At 31.0% G+C, this 10,746-nt stretch overlaps 1 protein-coding gene across 1 annotated transcript; it reads left to right on the top strand.

Moving 5' to 3' along the window:
• Positions 1-4,951: 4,951 nt before the first annotated feature.
• LOC149476424 (23 kDa integral membrane protein-like) lies at positions 4,952-7,412 on the top strand. Its single transcript, XM_089711672.1, has one exon. The coding sequence runs from the start codon at positions 4,997-4,999 to the stop codon at positions 5,780-5,782; it is 786 nt and encodes a 261-aa protein (XP_089567798.1). The 5' UTR covers positions 4,952-4,996; the 3' UTR covers positions 5,783-7,412.
• The last annotated feature ends 3,334 nt before the right edge of the window (positions 7,413-10,746 follow it).

Raw genomic sequence — 10,746 nt, 5'->3', positions numbered from 1 at the left:
GTTCGTTTTCTATGTTTACCTCCTTGCTTTGAAGTTTTTTTATTATCTATATAGACTCTATAGTGTGTAAAAGGATTTAAAACAAAGGACAAAGTAACGAATTGATCTTTTTCTACACGATTTAAACAATTTGTTAAATTACATAAATACTTCATCAACCTTGACTGTAATTGAAAACTCGTTGCTTTTACCCGATACTGTAAAAGGAGTGTAATGTTTTTAGAACAATTGTATGTATATTTGTATATGCTTGGTTCTATGTTAGAGATGCCTAAGTTCTAAGTTGAATAAAGGACTTGAAAATAAAGTGGTGTTTTATTTGGAATAAATAGATTTTTTTAATTTATACACGGTTATACCTATAGGTAGGTACTTCTAAGGAAAAGGTTACCAATTTTCTATCGGAGTGTGTGGATATTTATGCGATTTACTATACGTATCTTAGAGTTTATGCACGGTGTTCATGAAATAGAATTAAATTCATTTTGATTTACCAGGCAAAGCGAAAATTCAATGTCATGTCTTATAAAAGTAAATCCCCGTAGTTCCTTGTAAGAGGTTAACCATAAGGATGCCTGTGATTTGTGGTCAAGTTATATCTTTATTTTTCATGTATTACATTTGTTTATACATTCATTACTTATTTAGTAGCAATTTGGTTTAAAAAAATATAAATGAATTTTACTAACCTATCTAAGTAAAATTTATAAGGCTCCATATCTATGGAGCCTTATAAATTAAACAAAAATATATTGAATCTGCTTCAATGACCAAAAAACTGCACAGGTATTATTTCAATTAGGTTTTATTCTCATTCATATATTATTTTCCTTACAAAAAAATCTTTGTTCCTGTATCACAATGCAGATTTTGTTGAATGTGCGTTTTATCGCGATACGATACGCGACGCGATATGGAACACACGTAGTAGTCGTTAGGAGTCATTATTTTAACTATATGCTAAATATTCAGTAATCTGTGCTATATAGTTCACCCAATAATATAAGAAAATACAAATAAAAATGTGGTTTTAGTAGATATCTAGACTAGAGAGCATTGATATAACATAATATGAAGTATCATTTACCACAAATTAGCAAAAATAATGCTACTAATACAATTATAAATGCGAAAGTTTGCGAGTATGGATGCACAGAACTATATCGAATGTTTATTACTCTTTCATAAAAATCTATTAGACGGATTTAGATGAAACTTTACAGTAATAGTGTGGTAATAGTTACCTATAGGTTATTTATTATTTTATTAGTTCTTAATGGTTTACGTGCTATTGTCCCTGTAAATAATAGGAAAGAATTGCATCATTATAAATAAACGAGCGGGAAATTTTCCCCACAACCCGTGGGTGTGGTTTGTTATTGTTTTGTTTAGGATTTACCTGAATTTACAAGTTTCCTGAAGTAATATTGTTTTAATATTGATAATATCACTGATTTAAATTGATACAGCAGTTACTCGTGATATGAACTTTGAAAATTTGTATGTTGTTTGAATGTGAAATATATCACATATTTTTAAGAAAGATACCTAACTATAATTTCAAAAGCTCAGACTCCGTCACAACTGTAAAAATATAATAATGAAGTGGTATATTTCACTCTTTTTACCTAAGCGGTATTAAAAAGAGTAAAAAAAATATCTGTCTGCTTCCTATTGATCTTTAAAAGGTCAGGCTCTATGTGCTCTACTTTTTTCAAATGTTAATCATAGGTACCAATTTTCAGATTACGATCATTGTTGCATTTGTAAATTATTTCGCAGAGAATATATGGGTCATTGTCAAATTTTGCGCAGGTAAACGTAACTGCAGATTTCAAAAATGTGAAAAAGAAAATATTTTAAAATTGAACTTTTCTTTATGCCTGTGCCTGTTAAAACAACTGAAGTAGGGTTTATTTAAGTTGGCCGCGATGTTTAGCTAATAATTTAAGATTTATTTCAGATTTAGTGCGTCAGGGTGGTGAAAAAATACAACTCTGTTATCATTATACTTTACCTTTTATCATAAAATTAAATAAGCCAGTCGCACATATTTTGGCTTTTATATTAATTACAGTCTTATATCTTATAATCACCATTAGAAGTACAAGCTTTTTTTAAGTTTTACAGTAAATCATTTAAAGTTTTAGTCAACTCTGTTACTTTATGAATAATAACAAACCTTAAATTCTACACAACTCCATGAAATATCTATAAATTAACAGCTAATTACAACATATAACCGCTTCATTAACTGGCAAATTAACCTATTGTAATATAGCAGTATTATATTGAATAGCTTTTCCAAAATTTCGTAAATATGTTCTTTAATCTTCGGGACACGAAAATAACAGAGTTGTAACACAGTAACTTAGTTGTTCTTTTTGTACTACAAGTGAATAAATTGCATACTCTTGATATGTTTTCACGTTCGAAAAGATTGATTTTGGTTTTTAAAACATTTTTCTTACATGTGGGCTGATTTTTTTCATATGAAACTTTGATCCACAGCAAGACACTCTTTTATAATTTGTATTTCCTGCCTAGAGAATTTAACGGCCTTCTTGTCAAATATTTTATCAATAGCATACTTTTCCTTCCAATTCTTAACTTTTTCATGGCGTTTTTTAATAGTTTTTACTGGATTTACTGGATTGCCGTCCTTATTTTTAGACTTTTTTCGTTTTTCTCTGTTGCATTGTTTTTAATACGTCTCGTATCCCTTGTTAACTGTTTGTAATTGTTACTTCAATTTTATATAATCTGTAAATAACTGCGATATGTTTCTCTTAACTTGCTTGCTGCTCAGCTAGCGTGAGAAGCATTTTAAGGGCGTTAATAACGGCAGAATATCCTGTAACAATATCTTCAAGGTTACATTTAATTATATATGATTTATTTACATATAACAACTCAAAATTACTTTAGGAAACCGATTATTAAGAAAAAAAATATTACAAATATAAAATTTCAAACAAAAGTTAAAGAATACATGCTTACTCAACTCTGTTACCATGAGCTAAGTAACAGAATGATGATAACAGAGTTGTAAATTTTACATTCTAAAAGACATAAATCATAGAATAATGCATTTAGTTATTTGTTTATTTCAAATTGAGCATAATTACCCCTTAAACAACAAATTGAACGTAAAATAATAGAAAAAAACGGTTTTAGTTACGTTAATAGGGAGGTAACAATGTTGATGCGGAATAAAAACACGCGGCACGCTCAACGCCATGCGGTCGACTGAAATTCAATGTACCCCTCCCCCCGACCTAACGAACGACCACAATGGCTGCAGAAACCTTGCTCAAGCTAATAGAAAGTCGAAAACAGCGCCACCTCTATTTTGAGTAATTATTTATTTAGTAACATAGTAGAGCACACGATTCTAAACACTACGTGGGACAAAGTTAAAAAAAAATTTATAAAATAAATTTTAGCACTGATCGGTTTTAAAATCTACTCTTAGAAATATTTACAATATTCTGTTTATAGTAATATTTTAATTGATGTGGGTTGGTATATTGGAAATTGTAGTTATTTTATATTTTCTGTAACGAAGTGCTACTTGGGACAGGTCAAATTTGTATGGAAAACCCTTCTGTTACCAGAAAAAACCACAATGTTACTTTAAAAAATAAAATTAAAAATTAAAAATAGGCCTTTCTTTTATTAATATATTATTAGTAATGCGATTAAGTTTGTATTTGCTGAAAGTTTTGAGTGACAGTTAACTTTTTAATGGTATAGAAGTAAAAAAGTTTTGAGGGACAAGTTTACCTGCGCAAAATTTGACAATGACCCATATGAAACACACATTACGGTGCATAATCATTAGGTTTAGTACTTAGGTAATTGTATTAAATGTAATTTTAAGTAATTATAATTATTCAATGCATAGTGCCAGGACGGCTCTACAATAAATTGACAAATTAATGTAAATTGAAATAAATACCCATTTATAATATTATGTGTGTAATTTTTCTTGATTTATCATATTGATTAATAAAGGAAGAAAATAGACAAGATACACATAGAAATTCTAAATGAAAACACACACTCCATTTTTACAAACATTATTGATACTTTCATGAATCTTAAATGTAGGTACTACACATATATTTAGATGTATAGATTTAATACTTACATAATAACTAGTGGTCCGCCCCGGCTTCGCCCGTGGTACCTACATGTTTAAACTATACTATCTCTCAAGTTGGATCGAACTGCACATGGTGTGCGAATTTTATTATAATCGGTTAAGTGGTTTAGGAGTCCATTGAGGACAAACATTGTGACACGAGATTTATATAATATATTAAGATTAAGATTAATTAACGTGTAGAATTTTATAACATACTCGTGTTCAAGACATCTGTGACACATAAAATCATCTGAATGAGAATGAATAATGCGGAAAAGAACTGTGATTCAGTCAACTCCTCGCTACTCGCTACTCGCAAGGAACAACAGGAAATCGTCCAATATGCCTTATCTAATTATGTGACAAAGGTATGACCTTGCTTTGGGAAACAGAAATATGGAGCCTGTAATAAAGTTATTTCTGAAGATATTTTTTCATAAATACTGGCATCATTATACCTATATTCATCATCATCATATCATCTCTGTCTTTTATTTTGAATTGTATGAGATAGTTAACATCTAGGTAACTTTACTTCTATATAGAGGAAACATAAACTCTATAGTATGTTTTAAATTACCATGATATGTAAGGCAAGGATATTTGCCCTTTAGCCCTTAATAGTATGAAACAAACTATAAATAAATGCTCTTGACTCTGCACCATATAATTAAATCAACAAAAGTGGTATCTAACCTCATCAACGTCAGGACGTCACCAATATGATTCCATTAATCCTTATGAATCACCCAACCTTGATACGAGCTATTGGCCATGTTTTATATAACCATTGTAGCGACTCGTACGCCATTCTATTTGAAACGCGAGTGCCGTGCGGACGTAACCATGGGGAGCTATAACATGTCTAAAGTCGCTTTGTACGTCCTAAATACCATTTACGCAATACTGGGCTTGGCTATCGCGGCCGCGTCCATTTGGTTCTTCTGTGAAGTACACGACTTCACGAGCTTACGGAATAGCAACCATTACTTGCTGGATTACACCGTGTACTGGCCGCAAGCTGTACCATGGATCTTCCTGATCGTCGCGCTGATGGTGATTGGAGTGTCGTGCTGTGGTTTCGCCAGTGCTCACAAGAGAAGCCGCGGTTTTATTACCATGTTTGTGACTGCGCAATCAATAGCTGTCGTATGCATGATCGTGGCTGCTACCCTGGCGCTAGTTTTCGCTGACAACAAATCCACTGACGACTTCTTCAAGGACACCATATGGGATGTGTACTTCCAGTCGAAGAACGATCGTGAAGTCGCCTCGTCCTTTGGTTTGATCGAGCGCAAGTTGCACTGCTGTGGTGCCGACAGTCCGAGGGATTACAAGAATTGGAAGAACGAGTTCCCGATGTCCTGCTGTGACACTTATTATCATGGATTCCTGGATACCTACACTATAGAATGCGAATTTACTAACAAATTGGCGAATGAAAGGTACGGCTGCTCGACTGTGGCTGCGCAGTATGCGCGCATTGCGATTAAAGTTCTCTCCGGAGGTCTGATCTTCACTGCAATTATCGGGCTCCTCACTATGGGTGTAGCGATAGCCTTGTCGAAGTCATTGGAGAAAAAACGAAGAGTTCAAACGTTGAAGAATGAATCTGAAAAGGTTCTATTGTAAGGTGTCAAGGCGATCTACGTAAGTACAAAACTTGGCCAAAGATTAACGCTTATTACAAATAGTTTTATAACGTATTAAGAGCTGATTTTTCGAGCAGATACACTTCAGATAATAGATATAGTCTATCTCTTTCTTTTGTATTGAATTGTGTGAGATATATTGAAAAATCGGCCCTTTTTGTAATACATCGGTGCTGTATTTATATCACATTTAATGAAACGATTCAAAGGTTTTGAAATGCTGTAGATTCTACATGTTTTGTGTTATTTAAACATGTTTGAATCTACGTTTTGGCCAAGTTTTTAATGGATTGAAAACACGTTTGTTGCGTATAGAGATGACATCATGTAATAGCTCAAGCGATCAGCTAGGGTTGCCAACAAGATTATTTGAGATTTATTTATTTATTGTAGAAAAATCTACGTTTTTACCAACAAGTTTAAATTGGTCGTTTTATGTATTGTTTAAAATGCGAACTAAGTGACCCTTGCAATTATTATTATAATAGTTATTTCATGTATAATTTTTTATGTAAGCAGAACAATAATATTACATTATAAGTCTTGACAAAGGATTTGATAAAGTGGAAGATAGAAGTTTTTTTTTTAATATTTTGTGAACCAATGACATTTAAAGATATAGGCCGTATGGGTTTTAAAGACTGCACTTTTTAGAATATCTAAGTTAAATGGGACCCTTTTAGTTTTATTTTTGATTTAACTTAAAGTACACTTGAAAGGCATAACGTCCACTTTAATATGTAATTAAGTTAGATATTAGGTACATAATGTAAATATACAGGTAAGCATTAGGTTATGTTATTTATATTTTGTATGTGTGTTGTGTCAAAAAGTTATTTTTATATTTTTATATAACTTTAACCGGTTAAAGTAAGTAAATAATTTAAGTGTATAATTGTAATAGGTTTAAAATCAAAATTAGTTGTAGTGAGTATTGTAATAAAAGTCGAAATCTCATATTTTGCGAATGCTTTTATTAATGTTTAATTTTACACATTTTTATTGTTTTGTTCCTTTTTCTTCATGAAAAAAAAACAAACGAAGAAATATTCGATTCTCATGATAATGATAGTAATCGCATTTAATAAAATCGTTTACCGCCTAAAATTAAATCTAGGTTTTATTAAAATGTGTAAGCCCTATGAATAATTTCACACAAATGATCTAAGTTGTGTGTTTACTTCTGACATAAGCGAAGTATTTGATTATTTTATGTGAATTTTGAAGATTATGTAATCGTTATTTATACGAAGTAAACAACTTGAAATTTAAAATACCTTTTTATATAACGAACATTGGCTAAATATTGTATTTTTCTTTGACGACATTTTTTTATGTTTAGTTGAATTAAATTCGACGCAGAATTTCAGAATATTAGTGATTTTATACGACATGTGAACCACCGTTGAAATTTAATAGTTTTGTAAACTATGAATTATTTTAAATATAATTTTGTGTCATAACATGGTCCAATTTAGTTAATAATATAATGAAGGCGGGAAAATGTAATAATCTCGATATAATAATATTTATTTGTAAATATAGGTAACTAGTCTTATTTGATTATGTATTTTATGTACTTGTATTATATATAAAAATTCACAACTATTTGTCTTATTTATTTCTATTACCCTGACTATTTATTAATCATACATAAGGAAAAATACCTAATAGGTAGGTATAATATGATTTAGGACTCCATTTTATTACCAAATTTCATAGAATTACTTTTGTTAATTAAACACGACTTCGTTTCTTTAAATATAGAGACAAAAGTATATTCAATATTACAATAGTAAGTATCGAACCCACGACCTTTACTACAAAAGGCACTAACCACTAATCTAACGGGGTCATTATATTAACATTACTTTAAAACGACTGTGTTTCATAAAGATAAGAAAGCACAAACAACCAAATACCTTGGTCTTTACCCAATATGAAATGTCATACATTTGATAGATCTACTTACACTGGTTCATTATTGTACCAACAATTATTTCTACTCACGTACGGGTTTTTACGTTTGACATAGAAATAAAAATAGTTTTTAACAGAAAAAGGAAGTTTTAATAGCTTGTACTTGAAGTAATACTTACAATATTTTTCGTGTGTTTGATTTCGGTTTAAAAAAATTTAGAATTTTTAAAGGATTTTAAAGGCGATTTATTCAAACATGGGTTTATATAATACAATGAATAAATCACGTTTAAAATCCTCTAGTCTAGTTCTAAGTCACATTTATAGTAAAAAATGACAAGTAACATGAAAAATTTAACCAAAGTGTTGATTCGCCTATCAGGAACTTTATCAGCAAGTTGTGCAACTTATAGTTACAATGTCCTAGTAAATAAATTGTTTGGCTAGCCAAGTGATGTCAATTGAATACCAATAGTATAACGGATATGGTTCCGTATTCCATGTATGTACTTACCAAATAAAAGAAACACCTTGGTATTTGTAACGGTCCATTGTAGATACATTTAGAGGATTTTGACAGACAGACAGACATTAGTTACACAATTTTCTGTTGCGTATCAATTGATTATATTGTAAAATTAAGATTCATTAGATTAGGTTTTCAATTCATATGAAATAAAATAAATTTAAATCAATTGGTCGAAAAAGCTTACCAAAATAAAGCGTGCTTCGTCCAAATATTACTTCATTGTCTATCAATGTTAATAACTTCACGCTATTTTATCCAATTAAACAAAACTGACAGTCCATAATAATTTCATAAACATTTTTTATTGGACATAGAATTTAGCTATAGTAGCGACATCTATATTTAAAGCTTGGAGTTAATATTTTTAGTTCCGGTTTTTGTGTGTTATGTAATCTGTCTTCCTTTGTCTCAATGGAAATCTTCTTCACACGAAGTATTTAAAAATATGCAAGAACATGGCGCCATTTTGTATTGAATTAAGTACTTATTACCTATTTTAAATAATCTAAACATGACAAACGTCTATTAAAAAAATATGTATCTAATAATCAATAATTGAACATCTCTAAACATAGTAAGTAAGCATTAAATAATTAAATAATAACTTTCAAATGACACACATTTAGGTACGAGCGGAATATTAAAATGGCTCACCATTTGTGCAAACAATGGCTTGTATATATATGTATAATTATATACTTTGTGTACTTATATGCAATGTCTTTGTTATTGTACAATACAGCTGGTTCTAATGTTTCGATGGGGAAATGAAAATTCATAAAGTAAATTAATTAGTTGAAAATTACTCTATATTATTAACTAGCGGTCCGCCCCGGCTTCGCCCGTGGTACATGTTTACGTTTTCTCTACATAAAAACCATCCTCGTACTTCAAGGAATATAATAAAAAAAGAATTATCGAAATCGGTTCAGCCGTTCTCGAGTTATGCGCTTACCAACACATTTTGCGATTCATTTTTATATATAAGATTATTATTATGTTATTGTTTTATTTTTCTTAATCAAATGAGGAATTTACCCATATCATATTATCCTACTTAATATTATAAATGCAAAATGTGATGTATGTGTGTTTGTTACTCATTCGCGCAAATACTACTGAACCAATTACAATGACATTTTAGTAGGGGAGCCCAGGATGCTAAATGTGGATTTACTCGAGCGTCAAGGGAACCTATTAGAATTGGTAGATTAGACCATAGCGAGAAAAAAAGGTCCTATAATGTTTTCACTTTTAGCGGTGGGGAAGGGTTTTTTGATTTTTTTTAATTTAAAAAAGAAAAAAATTGGCTTGGAAATACTCAAGCGCGTTAGATATTGATATTTTGCATGCTCCAGGACGTCACTGAAAAAAAGTATACGTTAATCTGACGATTTAAGTGGCGATTTAATCGCTATGAAGAAAGGGTAAAAAATTAAAGTAATATTATTCGAGCGCGTCAGATTAATATATGGGGGGGTTAATTTCAATATAAGAAGTCCCCATTTCGCTAATCTGACGATTCGAGCTCAACCTTAGGAAATTATGGATTATTCAAATTTTCCAGCGGGGCCCCTGAGCGCACCCACCAACCATAACTGCTCATATTGACTAGAGGTACTAATGAATAGCTAAGGTACCGTCCCTTATAGTAATCTGACGCGCTCGAGTAAATCCCAAAATCCCCTCTTGGCCTCCCCTAATATTTAGCACACATATAGAGGGTAATTTGGATATACACATAGGATAGGTTTTATCCCGGAAATCCCACGGGAACGGGAACAATGCGGGTTTTTATTTGAAAACGTGGCCGAAGCCGCGGGCGGAAAGCTAATATACTATATTTATAATAAGTAAAATGTAATTAAGAATCGGTCACCAGAATATGTGTTTCAGAATCTGTGTATTAACAAATAAGAAGCTGCTTATATCCTTGTTAATGATATTCTTGTATTTAAAGTATGAAGAAGAGACGCATTTAACATATGAACAATTTAATTAGAATTATCAAATCCTTCACCTTGCGAAGGCAGAGCTTACATACTAACGTAAGAATTAAGAATTTTTTGGTTTCAAAACAAATCATATAAATATTACCTTTCTAACATTAATCATTGATATTAGTATAGGTACTTATATTGAATAGTTTTCCATAAAATTACATAACAGTTTCACTTTAGTTACGTAAGATCATTCGGAATGATAATCAGGTGTGACACGCTTTTGTCGACTTTTCTGTATGTTTGTAAAGAAAAAATATTAACATGTATTGCTTAACGTCGTTCACTCCCAGATGACATGTCGTAACTTAGGAGTATTTAAGTTACAAGTTACTTACTTTATAGTAGGTGTATTGTTGTTCTGTAGGTTATTACGCAAGCAGACTATAATAAATGTTGCTAATAATAAATGTTTATACAATAATATTTGTAAATACTACTACAGTAGGGTCAAAGACCTCTTATGAGGGTAACCATGGGTTCAAGAATTTTACC

The sequence above is a fragment of the Colias philodice genome, chromosome 27, assembly GCF_061535455.1.
Source record: "Colias philodice isolate Cphi_HAF_F1 chromosome 27, ilColPhil1 Martin Lab GWU primary, whole genome shotgun sequence".
In the NCBI taxonomy this organism is placed as follows: Eukaryota; Metazoa; Arthropoda; class Insecta; order Lepidoptera; family Pieridae; genus Colias; species Colias philodice.
This window is presented reverse-complemented; position numbering and strand designations above follow the sequence as displayed.